This window comes from Oryctolagus cuniculus, chromosome 2 (genome assembly GCF_051225735.1).
Source record: "Oryctolagus cuniculus isolate XC-2025 breed Fujian yellow rabbit chromosome 2, ASM5122573v1, whole genome shotgun sequence".
Taxonomy (NCBI): Eukaryota; Metazoa; Chordata; class Mammalia; order Lagomorpha; family Leporidae; genus Oryctolagus; species Oryctolagus cuniculus.
Genome location: NC_142868.1, coordinates 69,108,407 through 69,130,922, shown reverse-complemented (window position 1 = coordinate 69,130,922; position 22,516 = coordinate 69,108,407). Strand labels below are relative to the sequence as shown.

The 22,516-nt window shown below is 42.8% G+C and overlaps 1 protein-coding gene across 4 annotated transcripts in view; it reads left to right on the top strand.

The window, feature by feature from the left end:
* The window catches only part of LOC138848482 (uncharacterized), a 100,820-nt gene that overhangs the window by 75,695 nt on the left and 2,609 nt on the right, over nt 1-22,516 (top strand). For 2 of the 4 annotated variants that reach the window (XR_011386312.2, XM_089325758.1), the window contains exon 4: nt 18,340-18,469. The exons of 1 other annotated variant lie outside the window; for it this stretch is intronic. Coding sequence is in view for 2 of the 3 variants with exons in the window: in XM_089325758.1 (XP_089181884.1) it covers nt 18,340-18,376 (37 nt within the window). In the remaining variant the exon portion in view is untranslated. Of the gene's footprint in view, nt 1-18,339; nt 18,470-19,717; nt 19,826-22,516 lie in introns of those variants that run through there. One more of the 4 variants, XM_089325759.1, reaches the window with a different exon arrangement.

The following is a 22,516-nucleotide window of genomic DNA, read 5'->3' as shown; positions in this document are numbered from 1 at the left end:
ATAATTTGGGATTTCTTGTGAATTTTAATACTTTATGTAACCCAAATAAAAGTTGGAACCAAGTTCTAAGATTTCTTATTACAATTGAGTTAAACCAATATTTACAAAACAAAACTTCCTTTATGCTTTTCTGTTCTTTCTTTATGAATTTATTTAAGATAATTAAAACTTTGGTTTCCAAACGCTACTGGGCAGTAGAAGAAGAATTTGAAGATTTAGATGAAATGAGCATCAGACATTTCACACAGGAAAATATGTATGTCCTTCTGAAGAGATAAGCAACCTTATTATATTGTTGAAAGAGGGTTTTTTTTTTTTTTTTTGGAGGTGGGGGGCTCATGCAGTTGTATTGCTTTTCTCTCCTATAATTTCATTTCTTTACAAAAGTACACTTTATCAAATAATCAATGAATTCTAGTTTGGAAGAACTAACAGATATGAGGGTGCTTCAAAAACTTTGTAGAAAATGCATATTTATGGAAAAGCTATGCATGGGTTTCACAAAGTTTTTGCACCAAAGTAAATTTTCCTTTTAATTACATTTTTCTATAGACTTTTTGCAGGACTGTCATCTTTTAAAGAAAATTAAATGTCATAGTGTGTAATTCATGAATCTGTTTATTTCATGGAGTTTATTGAAAACACCCAGTTTATTGTATGGCAGGTCACTCTCTCTTTTTTTTTTTAATTTATTTTTCCCCCAAATAAACCTTTTATTTAAAGAAAACATACTTCATGCATTTCATAAGTACAACTTTAGGAATATAGTGATTCTTCCCACCATACCTGCCCTCCCATGTACTTTCACACCCCTTCTCCCTCTCCCTCTCCCACTCCCAGTCCCATCCTCCACTAAGATCCATTTTTGATTAACTTTATAGACAGAATACCAACTCTATACTAAGTAAAGAATTCAACAATTTGCATGGGAAAAAAATCCAAAAAACAAAGCAAAACAAAAAAAAAAACCTGTTCCTCAACATTAGAGACAAGGGCTGTTCAAAGTCATTGCATCTTGAAATTAATTTCACTTTTTTTAGAAAATTAACTTAAAAGAAGCACCCAAGAATGATACATCTTTTGTAAACACTTAGACATAATTATAATACAACTCGTTGAGGACAAAGGTCCTGCATGGGAAGTTAGTGCACAGTGACTCCTATTGTTAATTTAACAATTAACACTCTTGTATATGATGTCAGTGATAAACCAGGCTCTTGACATGAGCTGAAAAGGCTATCGAAGCCTTTTGAATCCACAAACTCCATCAGTCTTTAGACAAGGCAATAATCAAAGTGGAAGTTCTCTCCTTCCTTCAGAGAAAAATACCTCCTTCTTTGATGACCACTTCTTTCCGCTGGGGTCTAACCCACTGAGGTCCTGCATGTAGGCCATTTTTTGCCACAGTGTCTTGGCTTTTCATACCTGAAATGCTCTCATATGGTTTTCAGGTAGACCAGAATGCCTTAAGGGCTGATTCTGAAGTTAGAGTGTTACTTAAAGAGATTATCATTCTGTGAGTCTGCTGTGTGGCCTGATTCCCATGTTGGAGCATTCCCTCCTTTTTAATTCTATCTATTATTACCAGACACTTAATCCTATCCATATGATCACTTTAACATTTAAGATGGTATTTTTACCACTGAACTAAGGGGATTTAGGGCCCCATGGCAAGTTTTAAACTGTACCCTTAGAAGTAAGTTCATAGGAATGTTTGCAGAACTATACAGCTTTACAGTTACAAACTTCATACACTTCATAATTACAATTTTAGGAACATTGTGATTCTTCCCACTGTGTTCACCCTCTCACCCATACTCCCACCCCTCTTACTCCTCCCTCTCTTATTTCCACTCTTATTTTTTACTGAGATCTATTTTCAATAGACATTATACACATATGTTTAACTCTATGTTAAGAGTTCAAAAATAATTTTTAAAAATCCCTATTCCTCAACAGTCAAGACAATACAAGAGCTGTTCAAATCATTGCTTCTCAATGTGTCAATTTAACTTCAGATTGCCTTTTAGGTGCTCTGTTAGTTATCACAGGTCAGGGAGAACATGTGATAGGGAGAATTCCCTTTGGGACTGGCTTATTTCACTAAGTATGATGATTTCCAGATTCATCTATTTCATGGCAAATAACCAGATTTCATTTTTTTTACCACTGTGTAGTATTCCATAGTGTACATATCCCATAATTTATTGATCCAGTCTTCATCAACGGGCATTTGAGTTGATTCAATGTCTTAGCTATTGTGAATTGAGCTGCAATAAACATGGGGGTGCAGATAACTCTTTCATATGCTGATTTTATTTCCCTTGGGTGAATTACCAGGAGTGGGATGGCTGGGTCATAGGGTAGGTCTATATTCAGATTTCTGAAGTATCTCCATACTGTCTTCCATAGTGGCTTTACCAGTTTACGTTCCCACCAGTAGTGGATTAGGGTACCTTTTTCTCTACATCCTCACCAGCATTTGTTTCTTGTTGATTTCTGTATGAAAGCCATTCTAACTGGGGTGAGTTAAAACCTCATTGTGGTTTTGATTTGCATTTCCCTGAAGGCTAGTGGTCCTGAGCATTTTTTCATGTGCCTATTGGCCATTTGGAATTCTTGTTTTGAAAAATGTCTGTTTAAGTCCTTTGCCCATTTCTTTACTTGTTTTTTGTTGTTGTTGTTGTTGTTGTTGTTCAGTTTCTTGAACTCTTTATATATTGTGGTTATTAGCTGAATAATTTGCAAATAATTTCTATAATTCTGTCAGTTGCCTCTTCACTTTCCTGAGTGTTTAGTTTGCAATACAGAACCATCCTTGCATACCACTTGGTCTGGTTGAATGATCTTTCTGATGTATTGTTGGATTCAATTGGCTAGAATTTTGTTGAGGATTTTTGCATCTATGTTCATCAGGGAAATTGGTCTGTAGTTCTCTTTCTCAGTTCCATCTTTTTCAGGTTTAGGAATTACAGGTGATAATGGCTTCATAGAAATAATTTAATATCCCATAAGTTTGGTATGTTTTATTGTCATCTTCGTTGGTTTCCATAATTTTTTTTTTATTTCTCTTTGGATTTCTTCTATGACCCACTGTTCCTTTAGGAGCATGTTATTGAGTATCCATGTGTTTGCATATGTTCTAGAGATTCCTGAGTTGCTGATTTCCAGCTTAATTCCATTGTGGTCCGAGAAGATGCATGGTATGACTTTGATTTTTTGAATTTGCAGAGACTTGCTTTATGGCCTAGCATATGGGCAATCCTAGAGAAAGTTCCATGCACTGGTGAAAAGAAGGTGCATTGTGTGACTGTAGGATGGAAAGTTCTTTAGATAGGTCCATTTGGCCTGTGGTGTTGATTAACTCTGTTGTTTCGTTACTGATTTTCTGTCTGGTTGATCTGTCCATTGCTGAAAGTGAGGTATTGAAGTACCCCATTACTATTGTGTTTGAGTCTTTGTCTCCCTTTAGATCCCTTAATATTTCTTTTAAATAGCCAGGTGCCCTATAATTAGGTGCATATACATTTATAATAGTTACATCTTCCTGTTGAATTGATCCCTTAATCATTACATAGTACCCTTCTTTGTCACTTTTAACAATTTTGTATTAAAGTCTATTTTGTCTGATATTAGGATGGCTACACCAGCTTTTTGGTTTCTGTTAGCATGGAATGTCATTTTCTTTTTTTATTTAATAAATGTAAATTTACAAAGTACAGCTTTTGCATTGTTGTGGCTTTTTCCTCCATAACCTCCCTCCCACCTGCAGCCATCCCATCTCCCACTCCCTCTCCCATCCCACTCTTCATCAAGATTCATTTTCAATTATCTTTATATACAGAAGATCAGCTTAGTATATACTAAGCAAGATTTCAACAGACTGCACCCACACAACCGCAGAAGATATAGAGTACTGTTCGACTAGTAGTTTTACCGTTAATTCTCATAGTACAACACATTAAGGACAGAGATCCTACGTGGGGAGCAGGTGCACAGTGACTCCTGTTGTTGATTTAACAATTGACACTCTTATTTATGACTTCAGTAATCACCTGAGGCTCTTGCCATGAGTTGTCAAGGCTATGGAAGCCTCTTGCGTTCACCAACTCTGAACTTATTTAGTCAAGGCCATATCACAGTAGAGGTTCCTTCTTCCCTTCAGAGAAAGGTGCCTCCTTCTTTGAGGGCACGTACTTTCTTCTGGGATCTCATTCACCGAGATCTTTCATTCAGGTCATTTTTGCCACAGTGTCTTGGCTTTCCATGCCTGTGAGACTCTCATGGGCCTTTTAGCCAGATCCAAATGCCCCAAGGGTTGATTCTGAGGCCGGAGTGCTGTTTAGGGCCTTTGCCATGCAATGTCTTTTTCTATGCTTTCACTTTAAGTCTGTGTGCATCTTTGTTGGTGAGAAATTTTTCTTGTAGGCAGCAAATAGATGGGTTTTGTTTTTTAATCCATTCAGCCAGCCTGTGTCTTTTAACTAGAGAGTTGAGGCCATTCAATTCAAGGTGACTATTAAGTGAATTTGCTGTGCCATTTTTCCATAAATATTCTTATTTTTTTACTTTGGATTTCCTTTTTACTTTTACTGGGCTATTTTCTTCCTTTACCTTCTTTCTTAGTGATGACCATGTTTCTGTGTTTCTGTGTGCAGTACATCCTCTTAAGTATCTTTTGCAAGGCTGGGTGGGTGGTGAAAAATTTTTTCAATTTCTGTTTGTTATGGAAGGTCTTTATTTTACCTTCATTCATAAATAAGAGCTTTGCAGGGTATAGTATTCTGAGTTGACAGTTTTTTTCTATTAAGACTTGATTATATCTCGCATTCCCTCCTAGCCTGTAGAGAAGTCCACTTTGAGTCTAATTGGAGAAATTAATCTGACATTTTTCTCCTGTACATTTTAGAATCTTTTCTTTATGTTTTACTGTGGAGAGTTTGATTACAATGTGTCAGGTGAAGATCTTTTCTGGTCATGTCTATTAGGAGTTCTATGTGCATCCTATACTGGGATGTCCCTTTCTTTCTCCAAATTAGGGAAGTTTTCTGTTATTACTTCATTACAAAGGCCTTCTAATCCTTCATTTTCTATCTCTTCATCTTCACAGTCTAGTATTGAAGTGTTGTATTCCTTTGAGAGCATCATATTGTGTTCCTTATTCTTCTTTCTGGAATTGGTATATTTATTATTTGGCATTTGTGGAGATACTAGTTGGTTTCTTCTTTTTTTGTTGTTGTGGTAGCTTTTATATTTGGACTATGTCTGAATGTATTAGTGGGGTGTTTGCTTTCAGAGAATATCTAGAGGCATGTAGTGGGTGTGGCCAGGGAGCTCTGCTCAGTGCTATAGGGTGAAGGTAGTATTAAGGTGACATGCTGGTTGGCTGTGGTAAATCTCCTCTTTTTTTTTTTTTTTAATCAGAGGAGAAGTTTTTCTGTTCTATTGGCATAGACTCAGCTCATTTCCTCTCCTCAAAGGAGACCGTTGCCTGGGCGCTAGCCCCACTGGATATAATATTCATCTGCACTTCCACAAGAACACGCAAAGAATCTGTGCAATCCTCGGTGTAAGCATATTCCCCAGCAGTGTCCCTCACCAGGGAACCAAGGAGCCCTGAGCATGTGGAATCTCCCACAGTGAGTGCCCAAAGTCCCAGCCACACTCTGTGCCTTCCCCCGCCGCCTCAGTGTTTTCAGAGTCCTGGCACACAAGCCTCCCACAGTCACAAGCACCCAGCCCTACTGTCAGTTCTCCCTTCGACTCAGGAGCCGCTGCTCTGCTGGTTGCTGGGTGTGGACACAAACTGGTGCAGCTGTTAGGTATGTCCAAGTGGTACCTGCTTTCTATCAGCTTGTTACAAGATGCCACTGCAGGGTGATCAAGGAAAGAGAAATGTGCCCCCCTCCTAGTTTGGCAGGTACACTATCCCTACAGAACTGCAAGCTGGATTCCCTCTAGGCTTCTCCTGCAGCTTTGTCACCACTGACTTGGGCTGCTGCAGTCTGGTCTCACTTCTTTCCAAAGCTGGTGCCGAGGCTCTCAGCTGCTGGGTCCAGCTTTGTGTGTGTCCACACCCTCCACATGGGTCTGCTGTGTCCCTCTAATTTGTGTAGAGTTTCCTCTGCCATTTTCTCCCTAACTCTTCCCTGAGATTGCAGTCTCTTTCCTTTTTTTAAACTATCTTCTCCCAGACTAGAGCAGTATGCTCCCTCCCTTCTCTACCATCTTAATCCAGTCAGCAATTCACTCTTGTGTAAAAACCCTTGATAGGGTGCTAAGACATAGAGAACTCAGTGGCACAAAACTGAACTAGCTGCATATTTCAATATAGTAGTGTGTTTACCCTAGTTTCTTTCAAAATTCAATCTCATACTCCAGTACAGTTGTGGCTCACAACATTTTATTTAGGTTCAGCATTCATTCTGAAATAACCCAAGGAGAGATTTGTACTTTTGGGAAAACACTGACCACACACTAGTACAAGACTCTGAACTTCATGGAGTTTGGAAGACATTTTGGCCACTCACCAAAATCTACGTGCTTTCCCACTGCCAAATCAGCTCCCATTGGAGAGATGACATCTACTTCAAGATGTGTTCTAAGACACTCAGCTGTGATTCAGACACTAATGGCTAGAGTCCCATTAAGACTTCACATCCCAAGCTACCCCTCTTGACCTTGTGAGCTGCCCAAGTTCCTGTGCACAGTTTATCCAGGGCTTCGCAGCTCAGTTTGCTGATGACTTGGTAGTATGCATGATCCTGTCTCCCAGGCTATGATTCAAAGGACATCATGGCAAGTGTACCAATGTAACTTTGTGATTTCTCCCAATAGGAAATACTCTTCTATTCATACCTCACAGGAAGCCACTTCGTATCCTACCCCTAAAATTGAGGAGATCGCTCCTGGTTCCCTTCACTCTTTCCAGTGAACAAGGACTATATTTCATATGTTCTTGAATTGTTCTGTGTTATTTCACCTAATTTTTTAAAAACTTAATTATTTGAGAGGCAGAGAGATAGAATGCTCCCATGTGCTGGTTAATTCTGTAAATACTTGCAGTGGCCTCCAACTGGGACAAGTTAGGTGTTAACTCAGTCAAAGTCTCCTACATGCGTGGCAGGAATGCAACTACTTGAACCATCACCATTGTCTCCCTGGGTCTACACTGGCAGTAGGCTGAAGTCAGGAAGCCAGAGCCAAAGATCAAACCAGATACTCAGAGGTGGGATGTGGGCATCTTAATCTCAAGGCTAAATGCCCACCTCCAACCTAATTTCTTAAAATATTATTTAAGTTGTTTTCCGATGAGAGTTTCACTGAGTATTTTAAAAAGACATTTAGAAAATTTACAAAAGTTTTTAACCCAGCTATCTAGTAACTTAGTTTTCATATATGAGAAAGATGGTTAGGATTGAGAGCTGTGATGGGCCTTGGGCACCCAGGAGTACCTTGGGTTGTTAGGGTAGTGAGGAGAGTCTGATGGTTTGGTTAGCAGGTCTGCATTAAGTGCTAGTTTGTATCAGTCCTTTAATATAACATTGATTTTGACCATTTTCATCTCTAATTGGATGACTGTTTTTTTTGTGTGTGTGCCCTCTTCCCTTTGTTTGGGTTTCTCTTTGATATTGTTAAATTTATACTTATTGCATTGTTATTTTGTGGAGGGGGCATGGCTAGTAATAGCTGCCCTAAAAAATCTCATGAGCTCCCCCTGCTGTTTTGAAACTGAAAATACAAGACCCTTTCGTTTTGATTCCCAGATGCATACAAGTAAAAGAATGAAAGACTACCCCATGTGGGTTTGCTTGATGCAAGAGACAGATGAGGGCTTGTTACCTTTCTCCTGAAGGTTTACAAAATCAGAAAGGAAGTGATGACTCTTTCAGTGTTTTATCTGGGCTATCCCTGAAGGTGGGCAAGGGGCTGGCCCCCTCATTTACTCTAAGAAGCAGGTCTGCACCATTTTGAATTATTACCGGTGAAGAATGAAGAAATATACCATGAAGGTACATCAGTGACTAAAACCTGGAAGTTACATTTTTAGTCATTTCATTCTTGGTCTGCAAAGGTTTATAAAAAGTAATATTTGTAAAATATGACCTTAATACAGTTTCTGTGGTGTTTAAGTTTTTCCTCCAACACGTCTTGAAGCTACATGTGGGTAGTCTTAAATTTATTTGCCTAATTTAATGTGAATTTTCAGTAAAATAATTAAATATCATAATGAAATCACTTTATTGATCAATAATTTCCATATAAGTTCAAAGGATATGATATTATAAATTTAAAAACCAGAAAATCTGCATTTTTCATGTCATAAATGTGTTATTTATTTATAGGAACACCGACTGATCTCCAGTCCCAGTGTAGATGCTTAGGATACATTGGTGGCCAAAACAGAGGTTTCTGCCTTTGTGTATCTTATAGTTTATTAGGACAGGAATTTATGAAATAAAACATTTGTATAAATTAAATTATTAATGATTTTTAGATAGGATACCAAAAACACAAACATCAAAAGATGGATAAAAGGCCGGCGCCGCGGCTCACTAGGCTAATCCTCCGCCTAGCGGCGCCGGCACACCGGGTTCTAGTCCCGGTCAGGGTGCCGGATTCTGTTCCGGTTGCCCCTCTTCCAGGCCAGCCCTCTGCTGTGGCCAGGGAGTGCAGTGGAGGATGGCCCAGGTGCTTGGGCCCTGCACCCCATGGGAGACCAGGAAAAGCACCTGGCTCCTGGCTCCTGCCATCGGATCGGCGCGGTGCGCCGGCCGCAGCGCGCCGGCCGCGGCGGCCATTGGAGGGTGAACCAACGGCAAAGGAAGACCTTTCTCTCTGTCTCTCTCTCACTGTCCACTCTGCCTGTCAAAAAAAAAAAAAAAAAAAAAGATGGATAAATAGGATTTTATCAAAATTTAAAACTTGTGTGCATCAAAGAACACTGTCAAGAGGGTGAAAAGAGCCCAGAGAACAGAAGAAAATGCCTGAAAAATGTATATTTGACAGAGTTACTATCCCTACAACTACACAACAAAAACAACAAAACCAATTGAAAAATTGGGCAGGGCACTTGAGTAGACATTTCTCCAAGCATATACAAATAGCTTACAAAACCATCAAGAGATGTTCAACATTAATGGAAATGTTGTTTGAAAAACACAAGATAGCAAGTGTTGTTTGGAACCCTTGTACATTGCAAAATGGAGCAGCTCTTTGGGAAATGGTCTAGGTGTTCCTCAAAAACTTAAACATAGGTACGGGTATTTAGCCTAGTGGTAAAGACACCCATATCTCACATCAGGGTGCCTGGGATGAATACAGGTCAAGCTTCTGACTGCAGCTTCCTGCTAATGTACACTTGTACTCTGTGGGAGGCAGCAGTAGTGGCTCAGGCAATTGGATCCCTCTCACCCACATAGGAGAGTCAGATTGAGTTCCTGGCTCCTCTTGGATGGGGTTCATCCCTGGCCATTTTGGGCATTTGGCTAGTGAACCAGTGGATGAGAGAGCATTCTCTCTCTCTCTCTCTCTCTCTCTCTCTCTCTCTCTCTCTCTCTGCCTCTAAAGTAAATTTTAAAAAATTAGTAACCTTAAACATAGAATTACTGTATGACCTAGCAATTCCACTTCTTGGTGTCTACCTAAAAGAATTGAAAGACTCAAACAGATATTTGTACACCTGTGTTCATAATGACATTGTTCACAACAGTCAAAAGGTAGAAACAACCCAAGTATGCACCAACAAATAAACAAAATGTAGTATATACCAACAGGGGAATAGTATGTAACTATAAAGTGAAGGTGACTCCTGACACATGTTACCACATGGAAGAACCTTGGATACACTCTGCTAGTGAAACAAGCCAGTGATAAAGGGACACGTGTTGACTGATTTCAGTTGTATGAGGTACCTCCAGTAGTCAAACTTAGAGACAAACCGCAGGATGGTGGCTGCCCCGGGAAAGGAGGATTAGGGAGCTAGGATTTCATCATACAGAGCTTCAGTTAGGAAAGATGAAGAGGTTCTGGCGATGGAAGGTGGTGATGGATATACAGCAATGTAGTGCCACAGAACTGTACACTTAATGATTTGTTTATGTTTTTATATGGAAGAGTGACAGAGGGAGAGAGGGAGACAGAGAGAGAGAGAGGTCTTCCATTTGTTGGTTTATTCCCTAAATGCCCACAAAAGCCAGGGCTGAGCCAGGCAGAAGCCAGGAGCCAGGAATTCCATCCTGGTCCCTGACTTGGGGGCAGGGGCCCAAATATTAGCAGGGAGCTGGATTAGAAGGGGAGCAGCCAGGACTCTGACATGGGATGCTGGTGTCACGAGGGGTGACTTAAGGTGGTGCACCACAGTGCTGGCCCCTTGTACATTTAAAAATGGTTAAAATGGTAAATTTTATAATATGCATATTTTGCCACCATTTAAAGTATCATGTGTAATTTGAAGGAGCAAAAAACAACAGGTTTCTCCCATCAAGAATTTAGTGGGTGAGAGGGCTCTAAGTAACATGAGGTGGTTAAGGAGGGCATTGTTCAGCCCTGAGAATGGCCAAGTGAAGTGGAGGAGAGCTTTGGAGGACTTGGGCACTTTTGAGGAACTGAGGGAACAGTAGAGTGATAATACTAGAGAGAATCAGGGAGGGCAGTAGTAATAAGCTTCTAATTACCACGGCCCAACGTAGTGTCTGAGCACCTGGATTATAGGCTGTGTTGATGACAGTAAGTGCCACGGGGCCAAAAGTGCATTCAGAAGACGAAAGGTGACACAAGGCTACGTGTCAGAGTTTTAAACAAGGCCACTTGAACAGTTCTCCCTTAAAGACCGTTTTCTTTTTCTTCAACATGATTGAAATAGAGAAGGCCCCTGATTTACGATGGTTGACTTAATTATTTTTCAACTTTCCAATGGTGCAAAATGATGCATTCAGTGAAAACATACTTGGAATTTTGAATTCTGATGTTTCCCAGCTAGCGATATGTGTCCAATTATTTACTTTTTTTTATTTTAGTTCTTTTTTAAAATTTTATTTAAGGTACACAAGTGTCATGTATTTCATATATACATATCAGGAAGATGGTGATGCTTCCCACACTATGCCCCCTTCCCACCCACATCTCCACCCTCCTCCTCCCTTTGCTATTTCCATTCTTAGTTTTTACAAAGATTTATTTTCAGTATACTTTATATTCATAAGATTAACACTACACTAAGTAAAATGTCAACAAATAGTATGAAGAAGAAAGCACTGTTCTTCAACAATTGAGACAAGGGCGATAAACAATCATCAAACCTCAAAATGTCCATTTCACTCCCATACATTATTGTTACCACAGATCAGAAAAAAACATGGTATCTGTCTTTTTGGCACTTGCTTATTTCACTAAGTATAATGGTTCCCAGTTGCATCTATTTTGTTGCAAAAGACAGAATTTCTTTTTTTTCTTTTAACTGCTGAGTAGTGTGACATAGTGTATCTTTTCTCACAATGCTGGGCCATCTCACTAGCCACTTTCCCTCAGCCCAATGACCCTGAGGAAACGGCCATCATTCTACTCTGTGCCGGCTTGCTGAGCTAGTGTGTTTGGTAGGTGATGGGTATTAAATGCACTTGGACTTAAAAAAAATTTCAACTTCAAATGGGTTTGTCAGGACTAGTCTGAGTGGGGCGAGAACTGAGTGGCCGAGTGGCTGCATCTTGGAACTCTTAGTGTTTGCAGCATGGCTGACCAGCCGACTGAAAAGCAGACTGCAGAAGTCAAAGAAGCTTTTTCACTATTTGACAAGGATGGTGATGCAACCATAGCAACAAAGGAACTGGGAGCTGTAATGAGGTCTCTCAGGCAGAATCCCACAGCAGCAGTTATGGAACATGATTAACAAACATCTGGATTATGTAATTTTCTTTAGGAACTGTCAGCATGTTGTTGTTGAAGTGTGAAGTTATAACTCTGCATGGACTATGGAGAGTCAACAATAGGTCCTTAAAAGTTGTACTATTGTGAAATGGGTGTATTATCCAGATACTTGTACACTATTCTTTTTTTTTTTTTTTGTACTGCTGGTCCTGTGCCTGAAACATTTTCTTTTATTGTTACTTGCTTTATAAACTTTGTTTAGCCTCTTAAAGAAAATCTGCTTATGGAACAATTTGCCTCAAATCCATTCCAAGTTGTATATTTGTTTTCCAATAATAAAAAATTACAGTTTACCCCCAAAATAATGGGTTTGTCAGGATCTAACCCCATTGTAAATCAAGGAGCATCTGTATTTGGGAAGAGCTGATGTACATGAAAAGAATATCCCTCCATTCCCTGATTCTTCGTAGGGAAGTGTCAGTGAATAAACTGGACTGGAAACTCCCATCTCAGGCCAGAGGAGCTTCTGCCTAAAGCTAAGAGACAAGTCACCCATCAAAAATAGTGCAGAATTACAAAGCTCAAGTAAGTTGAAGCAGGGGGCCAGCATTGTGGTGCAGCAGGTTAAGCCACTACTTATGACACCAGCATCCCATGTGAGTGCTGGTTCAAGTCTCGGCTGCTCCACTTCCAATCCAGCTCCCTGCTAATGCACATGAGAAAGCAGCAGAAGATGGCCCAAGTGCCTGGGCCCCTGCCACCCACGTAGGAGACCTGGATGGAGTTCCAGGCTCCTGGCTTCTGCCTGGCCCAGCCCCAGTGTTTGCAGCCATTTGGGGGAATGGAAGATTTGGTGAGTGGAAGATCTCTGTCTCGCTCAGTTTTTCTCTCTGTATAACTACGCCTTTCCAATAAATAAATAAATAAATACATTTTAATAAATAAATAAATAAGTTGAAGTAGTGAATGTTGAGCTCTTAGAACACAAGTGTGAGGGGACACAGTGAGCATGTCCATGACTGGCAGCTGATGATATTTGCTTGAAGTGATTTTACATATCTTTGCTTAATTTCACAATAGAAAGATTTTTTAAAGTGTTTAAGTCTTATTAGGCTTTTATTATTTTTTAAAATTATTTATTTATTTGAGAGGAAAAGTTTCAGACACAGGGAGAGACAGAGAGAAAGGTCTTCTATCTGCTGCCTCACTCCCCAAATGGCCGCAAAGGCTGGAGCTGAGCCAGTCCAGAGCCAGGAGCTTCCTCCAGGTCTCCCACACAGGTGCAAGGACCCAAGCACTTGGGCCATCTTCTGCTGCCTTCCCAGACCATAGCAGAGAGCTGGATTGGAGGAGGAGCAGCCGGGACACAAACTGGCGCCCACACGGGATACTGGTGCCATAGGTTGAAGATTAGCTTACTACACCACATTGCCACCCCCATTTTATTATTTTTATTCTCTTCTCCAACATTCCTAGTCTTGTCACCCTAACTTAGCAATGTGATTTGGTCATGGTTACTTCAGGTCTTCACTCCTATACGTATGTAGTTTACATTACTGAAACGATGGTTTCTATTCCCCTACTGTTTGCCACATTCTGCTACATTCTGGGGCTAAGAATATGACTGTACTAGCACTTTGTATAGAAGCTGGGGTCAAGGCGGTCCGCACAAGCAGTGAGAATTAGGAAACCAAATTCACTGACCACCGGGCTCCAGCTCTTCCTAGAGAAATCCCAGGGAAATGGGACAGACACTGGGCCCCCCTCTCCAGGCTGGCTCTTCTCCAGCTCTTTCTCCACACTGCAAGCAGAGCGTTCTCTCTAAGAGGTGATCGAATCAAGTGTTAAAACAGCTGTGTGGCCCTACGAGACAGCCACGCATCCCTCAGAAGCTCCTCTTCCATGCTTTGAGGCCTCACAGAGATTTTTCTGTCTACTTGAAGCTTTTCTGTTTCCTTTCCTTCCTCGACTCTCCTGGTTAATTCCTGCACTTTCTTCTGCTATCAGCTGGAATGTCACTTTCTCAGCAGCACCTGGACCGTGTGGAACCTCAGCCCTGTATTCGCCCTACCCCAGGCACCCTGAACGTCCTAACGCTTATCCTATTTTAGTAATGACTTACTCAATCCCTAACTCCAACAGACTGTAACTGCTGCCAGGACCTCGCTTGCCTTACTTGTCATTTTCTCGGTCCCTGGTGTGAATAGGCACTTAGTCATCTATTAAATGAATGCTAGGAATTTTGCCCAGGTTGTCACGAGGAACACATAGATATGGCATTATAATGAGATATGGAGATAGAGGTGGGCACATCAGAGAAGAATTTCCAAAAGAGCTGCCAGCTCCATCTTAGAGAGGAAGTCAGGATTTGCCCCTAAAGAAGCAGGTTGAGGGGACTGAGGTGGTGGCATGGCTTGGTAGTCAGAACAGAGAGAACACACAGAGGCAGGGAGGTGGGGGGTACATTCAGGAAACCGGAAGTGTTGTGGAAGACAGAATCAGAAGGGAGTGGGAGTGGGCAGGTTTGATTTACACGAAGCCCTACTGCTTCGAGAGTTGGTTTATGGCAAGGATGTTGTACACAGAGCCGTGATGTGGGCCATCTCTACTAACACACGTGCAGTCCTGCAGAAGGGGTCCCCAGTGTCATGCATGTGTGGTTTCCTGGCTCTCCTCGGGGGGTGTTTATGGACAGTCTCAGAAGTTTCAAGAACTCGATCACTCACGCTGGATGCAGCCGCAGCAGCAACCTGAATGAGAGAGGTGATTTTATCTGGCCTCCACAGCGATCTGAACGCGTGTGAAATGCTGGGGACGAGACGCGATGTTAAAGAAGATGAGAGGCTACTCAGATCTAGAGAGCAGGGAAAACAAGATACGGGCTGTACTTACTAAAACGATGCCCCAGCTTCTATAATTGGAATTTAACAATTACTCAGTTTGTCTGTCTGGAGAAGCAGACAGACACAGAGTTCCCATCTTCTGGTGAATTCGCCAAATGTCCACAAGGGCTAGGATTGGGCCAGGCAGCGTTGGGAGCTGGGAACTCAATCCAGGTTTCCCATGTGGGTAGCAGGGACCCAACCACTTGAGTCATCACTGGCTGCCTCCCAGGCACCTGGATTGAGGAGGCAGGGATGAGACTTGAACCCCAGGCGTTCTGACACAGCGCTAGGATATCCCAGCCTGTAGTGTAACTGCTAGGCCAAATCCCTGCTCTTTGACTACATATTTTTTAGATGTATTAAAAAAAGAAAACTATAACTGCCTCCTAGGAGGGGCACTGGATGGTTGGGAACAGACATTGGAAGAGGACTGACTTTTCATTGCATACCCTTTTGTAGTTTTAACACTTTGCTCCATATAAATGAATTAGCTATTTAAAAGTTGTTCCTAGGAAGGTTTTAATGACATGTATAAAAGTGTCAACGGAGCTTATATATTGATGGTGACATCATAGGTGCTTTTTTTCCTCTTTATACTTTCTTGTGTGTTTCCAAGTTTCTACCATTCGCAAATACCCTTTTTATAGTTTTATGCTTTTATAAACATATCTTTTAGTTCCATGAGCTTTTTTGAAAAGAATTTAGTTTATTTATTTGAAAGGCAGAGTTGAAAAAGGGAGAGGGAGAAGAAGAGAGAGAGGGAGAGGGAAATGGAGAGGGGGAGGGAGAGGGAGATCTTCCATCTTCTGGTTCACTCACCAAATGGAAATGGCTGCAATGGCCTGGGGATGGACCAGGCCAAAGCCAGGAGCTTCACTGGGTCTCCTATGTTGGTGCAGGGGCCTGAGGACCTGGGCCAGCTTCTACTGCTTTCCCAGGTGCATTAGCAGAGAGCTGTATTGGAAGTGGAGCAGTTGGGACTCGAACTGTGCTCATATGGGATGCCGGCACTACAGACTGTGGCTTTACTGATTATGCCACAACCCCAACCCCTGAAGTTTTAAAAAGTAATTTTCTTTTCTGAAACCTGGATTTTAGAGAATGCCCATGGGCTTCAATCCCACTGCCCAATTTTGAAGTCACAGAGGATCACGATTTTACACAAGCAAAGAGTATTCCTAAACTGATACCCAGAGCACACTATTTTAAGAAAGTGTGAAGAAGTTCCTGATTGTGGCAGTGACTGCGTAAGAGAAAGGGTGCTGGGCTGGCTCTCGTTGAAATCCTGGCTCTGCTTTGGGGAGACTGAGTCAGCCGTCATCTGCAAACCATGGGTGATGCTAGCTGCTGCACAGGTTCCTGCGGACACTCAGTGGTGTGACCATGGGTAAGAGCTCCAACACAGGTCAGGGGAGGCCTCAAGGGACACCCTTGGGGGACGGAGCCCCTCTGCATTTCCAGCCGGCCACCCCAAACAGGGGGATTGCTGTATAAAAGCTGCTTTAAAACAAATGCTGTCACTCTACTGCAACAAGGCAGCTGCTCTGAACTCTTTGTGTTTGAAACTTCTAGACCTGTCACCAGCACTTAGCAAGGCCTAAGGAAATCTCCCTTTTTCCTTTTCTCTCACCTGCTCTCTTCTCTGATACCAAAAGGAAAATATGAAAATTAAGACTGGTTCAAGGAAAAAGGGCAATGAACTGACAAGATAATTCCTTTTTCAAAAATTCAATATTGTGAATGGGTCACCAATTTTAAGGGAAACATTTTTGGTCCATATAGGAATCTCATGAAGATTTTGGTTAAAACAGTTGACAGCTACAGGGTACAGTCTATTAATCAGCACTGCTCTATTAACTCATTTAATCCTCCCATCAACCAATGGGATTGGCATGGCTGTTTAATTTAACTGATGGGAACCAAAGCACAGAGCTGTTAAACAGTTTGTTCAAGGCTATACAACTAGAACATGGCAAATTCTAGCCCAAGCAGGTGTGTTCCACAGCCCGTGTTATTTTTCTTTTTTAAGATTTATTCATTTATTTGAAAGAGTTACAGAGAGAAAGGGAGAGATAGACCTTCCATCTCCTGGTTTACTTCCCAAATGGCCACAATGGCCAGGGCTGGGCCAGACCAAAGCCAGGAGCCAGGAGCTTCATCCAGGTCTCCCCTGTGGGTGCAGGGGCCTAAACACTTGGGCCACCTCCTGCTGCTTTCCAAGGCCATTAGCAGGGAGCTGGATGGAAAATAGAGCAGCCAGGACACGAACCAGTGCTCATGTGGGATGTAGGCACCAAAGGCGGTGGCTTTACCCACTAAGCCACAACAACTGGCCCCATCCATGTTCTTAATCACCATTCTTAGTGATAATAATAACTAAGGTCCCACATAATGATATTTGATTACAAGCATTAAGAGAAGTCCCGAAAACCATAGAGCATAGATTTCATGTAACTTTGCTCATGCTGTGTACGTAGAGTTTCCAAAGTTGTTTCACAGACAGAGTTGGATGAATGGGTTCAATGTGCCTGCCATGATAACTGTCCCTTCACCAAAGGAGGTCAATGTCTTGTTAACAAAGAGCCAGCAGGTCTGGGTGTGCTGACCCCTTGCCTCGCGAAAGTGGCAATCACAGTAATCGGGCCCATAAGAGTTCTGTCCACCAAGGAATGAAAGAAGTCAGCATGCCCCCGTGTCAACTCTGGAGTAGCAGGCAGTGGAGGTCCGTGCAGGATGCAGGGGTCAGAGGCAAGGCCGCACAAGGAACATGGACTTTATGTTAAGACTACTAGGAAGACATTGAATAATCTTAAACGGAAGGATTTCAGAATTGTGTTTTTGTTTTGTTTTCATTTTAAATTACTCTGGCTGCTATGTTGAAAATGAATTAGAGAAAGCAAAAAGGGAGGCTTGGAGAACAGGTAGGAACTGGGGACAGGCATCTGAAGGGGGCATCGGCAGCCTGGGCTGTGGCTGTGGCAGAGGGCTTGGAAATGAGTGGGAGTGGGGTTCGGGAGAAGGGAGAGACTGATGGAGGGTGAAGTTGGGGGATGACAGACTGGGGGAGGCTCCTTCGAGGTGAGGCTAGGTCTGTAAATAAGATCAGAGTGCGTCCCCCTCTGTTGCCTAGGATGCTTTGCCTGGACTGAGGGCCTCCAAAGAACCCTTCAGCTTAACTGAATCCTACTGTGTAGGAGAAGAAAAGCTGGGAGCTGGGGTAAGATAGAGAAAGAAGGGAGGAGTGGAAACATTTCCATGTTGATTTGGGTAGAGTTTAACTGTCCAATAACTTTCCCTGTGATAGCTTCAGGGTGACTGGACACCTCCACGAGGCTTTAAGCAGCTGCATAGCGAGTACAGGCTGCCTTTCCTCCCCCGAATTCAGGTCAGTTCTTGAGCCCTGCAGCTTCCCCCCACAAAGGTCAGGTTTATCATGTCGTGTCAAAGTATCACCAAGTCGGGTGGAAACATTGACCTTAAGGCTTGTTGGGAAGAAGTTGGCAAGTGACAGCAAACGCCTGATGCCAGAAGGCCATCGTCAGGTGCAGTGCCACTGGGTCACACGGTCACATGTTGTCTTCACCCACAGCAGCGGCTGGCCGTGCTGCCCCCAGAAAGTCACGTGATGCTGCTCGGGCAGGATTGCCTCCAGAAAGCCAACCCTCAGGGCGCACGGTCACCTCCCCTGCTGGCTCCTTCTCTAATATGAAATTTGAAAGGTTGGTAAATGTTGTCTCATTGACTAATGTGTGTGTGTGTTTTAAAAAAAAAAATCAAGGAAATAGTTAACATAGTTCTAGTGTCAGTAGAGTGATGTTTCTACTTGAAATTGCATTCTAAGGAATTCTTAGCACAGGTTCTTTCCTATGAAGTTATTGAGGTAGAAATGAAATGTTTCCCCCCGCAGCCTTCCCTCATGTGCTCAGGCCATCATCAGCCTGAGGTTCAATGCCGGGAGAGCTGTTATTTAGCTCATGTGCCCCATGCTGCGTTCGCTATGGTATAGTTCAGATGACATTCCGTGTGTTCATGTCCACCTCTTTGCTGTAAGCCAGGGTAGGAAGGGTTTGTGAAATCAGGGCTTCTTCAGGACCCTCCACACTTACTACTTGTGACTTGTGGCCAAATTAGAAATTTTCAAATGGTGCTCACTCCGATTTTTTTTTCCAAAATAGCTTCTACAAGTACCTGGAACTGGCTTTATTAGACTTCCCCCCAGAATTGCTAGGACTGTTTGGTTTGCAATTATAGCTGTGCATAGAGCACATGATATATCCAAAAGGTACAGAGAAATATTTTAACTTGTAGTCCTACAACTTGCACCCATTTTCTCATGGCTACCCTCTATAGTATTTATTTTCTTAACTAATTACACTTAATGGTGTATTAGAAAGAAAAAAGCTAGACCACAAATTATATTTTTTTCAAGAAAACTTAGCATACTATTTTTTTTAAAAAAAAAACATTGTTTATTTGAAAGGCAGAGTGATGGAGAGGGAGAGAGAGAGCAAGAGAGCAAGTTTCATGTGGTTCACTTCCCTAATGGCTACAACATCCAGAGTTGGCCAGGCCAAAGCCAGGTCTCTCATAGGAGTGGCAGGGACTCAGATACTTGGGCCATCAACTGCTGCTTTCCCAGGTGTATTAGCAGGGTGCTGGATCAAAAGCAGAGCACCTGGGTCTTGTCTCAAGTGGCAGCTTTACCCATTGAGCTACAGTAGTGGCCCCTGTATTTTTTTAATGTTTATTTATTTCTCATTATTTGAAAGGCAGTGGAAGAGAGAGAGAGAGAAACAGAGAGAGAGAGAGACAGAGACAGAGAGATTCATCCCTCTGCTGTTTCACTCCCCACATGCCCACAAAAACCAGGGCTGGGCCAGATTGGCCAGGAGCCAGAACTTCCATCTGGGTCTCCCACATGGGTGGAAGGCGTCCACGCATTTGAGCCTTCATTTTCTTTCTCCTAGGTGCATTAGCAGGAAGCCAGATCAGAAGCAGAGTAGACTGGACTTGGACTGGTGCTCTGATATGGGATGTGGGCATCCCAAGAAGTGGCTGTACCCTGTTACACTACAGTGTTCTTCCCTCACAAATTTAATATTCTGTTGAAAATAAAATTGAAAGAATATTTATATAAAAAATGAAGTCTTGATACTAGTGGGTGGAAAATGAAAATGTTTTACAGTGAAAGGGCTCTACTGAAATAACTATAACAGAGAAATGATAGAGGAGGCTTACATCTGTGTCATTGAAAATGTTGCAGAAGGTTTCCTAGAAATCTTGTGGTAAGAAAGTTTCATTGTATTTATAGTTTTTACTAATATATTTCTATTGACTCTCACTTTTAAGCTAACACAGTAAATGAGGCTCATCGGCAATAGGAATAGCAACAAATGCTCAGGTTCTCAGTTGTCTCAGGGTCCTTTCTCCCCTCATCCTCTCCTTCTACTTAGGCCAGAGTTCTGCTTCATTAATTTTCCCACTCTCAGAATCCATCATTTCAGTCAGTTTCCCACCATCTTCCATGCCACTGTTCAGCATAAAACTGCCTAAGAGGGGCCAGCACTGTGGCATAGTGGGTAAAGCTGCTGCCTGTGATGCTGGCATCCCCTATGGGCACCAGTTCAAGTCCCAGCTGCTCTACTTCTGATCCAGCCTCCTGCTAATGTACCTTGGAAAGCAGTGGAAGATGGCTCAGGTCTTGGGCTCTTGGCACCTGCATGGGAGACCCAGAAAAGGCTCCTAGCTCCTTGTTCCTGGCTTTGGCCTGGCCCAGTGGCCATTTGGGGAGTGAACCAGCAGATAGAAGATATCTCTCTCTCTCTCTTCTAACTCTGCCTTTCAAATCAATAAAAATAAATCTCAAAATTAAAAAATGCCTAACACTGCTTCTGTTTTGATTCAGCTCAGCTACCATACAGGGGTCTGGTCAATGAACATAGCAGGATCTGTAGACCTTCACAATGGTTGTTTCTCATCTTCCAAGCAAGCCAGAATAGTTGGGTCCCTCAAGCTCTAACCTGACAGTTGGGTTCAGTGGGTGGCTCATGTCTGTGGCCACTTTTTCCATTCATGTGGATACCTGTGTGCAGAGGCAGGTGCCCTGGGCATACATGTGTGCAGTGCTTCTGGCCTGTAATGTTTAATGCATGCAGGGGTGTGTGTGTGTGTGTGTGTGTGTGTGTGTTTATCTCCAGTCCTAGCTGCACATATCAGCACTCAGATTCTGGGGTTTTAGGGTATCCAAAAAATAAAACTCATTTTCCCATTTTACTCTGCTCAGAACCTTCTGAGATACAAAGGTATATCCCAAAGTTGGTGGAAAAAGGAATTAAAAGGTAAGTTTCTTGTGGTGCAAGCATGTTTTGAAATTCACGCAAGTTTTTCCATAATACGCATTTTCGTAAGCTTTGTGAGGCTCCCTCATATAGACATAGGTGTCCTGTACAGATAAAAACGTTTATTGCAGCTGAGTGGAAGATGTGAGTGGATGGCGACAGTGGGCTTGCAACCCTTCCTCTTAGACTTAAACTTAGGTATGAAAAGCACAGGAAAAGCCACAAGTCCTACAAGCAGCCCAGCAGGGGGTGTTTCCCCGCCTCCTGTGAGCAGGTTGCTGCCCAAAGAGAAGGAGGCACACCTGGGTCCTTTCCAAACCCCCACAGTCAGGCATCTACAGAATATGAAAGCAGTGCTGAGCCATGTTAGGGTGCTGCTTTAGTGAGATCCCTCCCTGCAGCAATGCACACTGGGAAATCAAAGTTCCTCCTAACTCCAGCCCCCCCCAATACATCCCAATTCTTAACCAGGCCACAGATACTGAAAAGACAGGTATCAGGAGCCAAGGAACTAGGGGATGAAACCCAAAGGGTAAATGAGACAGGGGGTGAGAGTCGAGAAACTGAACACAGGGAGCTGGGGGTCTTGATGTAGGCCTTTTCCCTACACAAGGGCTGAAACCTCAGGACTGGCCCCCAAGCCAGGGGTGGGTTAGCAGGTAAAGAGTAGGATAGATCAAAGGGAAAAACTGGAAGGGGAGAAAATGGGGGGCAGTGCTGACAAGGGCATGTAACTGCCACAGAGTGTGCATCTGAACACTCAGATTAGTTCATGCCCGCTGTGTTGCAATGGCCACGTATCGTAGTAGGCACAAGAAAGTGTAGCTGGAGGGGGAATGGGGAGTGCAAGTATGAGAACTGATGTGTAAGGGCTGGTGCCTCGGCTCAGTAGGCTAATTCTCCACCTGCGGCGCCGGCACCTCAGGTTCTAGTCCCAATCGGGGCGCCGGATTCTGTCCCAGTTGCCCCTCTTCCAGGCCAGCTCTCTGCTGTGGCCTGGGAGTGCAGTGGAGGATGGCCCAAGTGCTTGGGCCCTGCACCCCATGGGAGACCAGGAGAAGCACCTGGCTCCTGCCTTCGGATCAGCGCAGTGCGCTGGCTGCAGTGTGCCAGCCACAGTGGCCACTGGAGGGTGAACCAACGGCAAAAAGGAAGACCTTTCTCTCTCTCTCACTGTCTACTCTGCCTATCAAAAAAAAAAAAAAAAAAGAGAGAGAGAGAACTGATTGTAATAATATAAGGGCAAATTTCTGTGTAGAAAGGAAAAAGAGAGAGAGAGAGAGAAAGAACTGATGTGTAATACTATAAGGGCAAATTTCTGTGTAGAAAGGAGCGAGAGCATTCTACAGTTACTGGAGGGGCTCTGATGATCAATGAGAGCTTGCAGTAGAACTCATAGCCTCAAGATCAATCATGGGAGAGAACTGG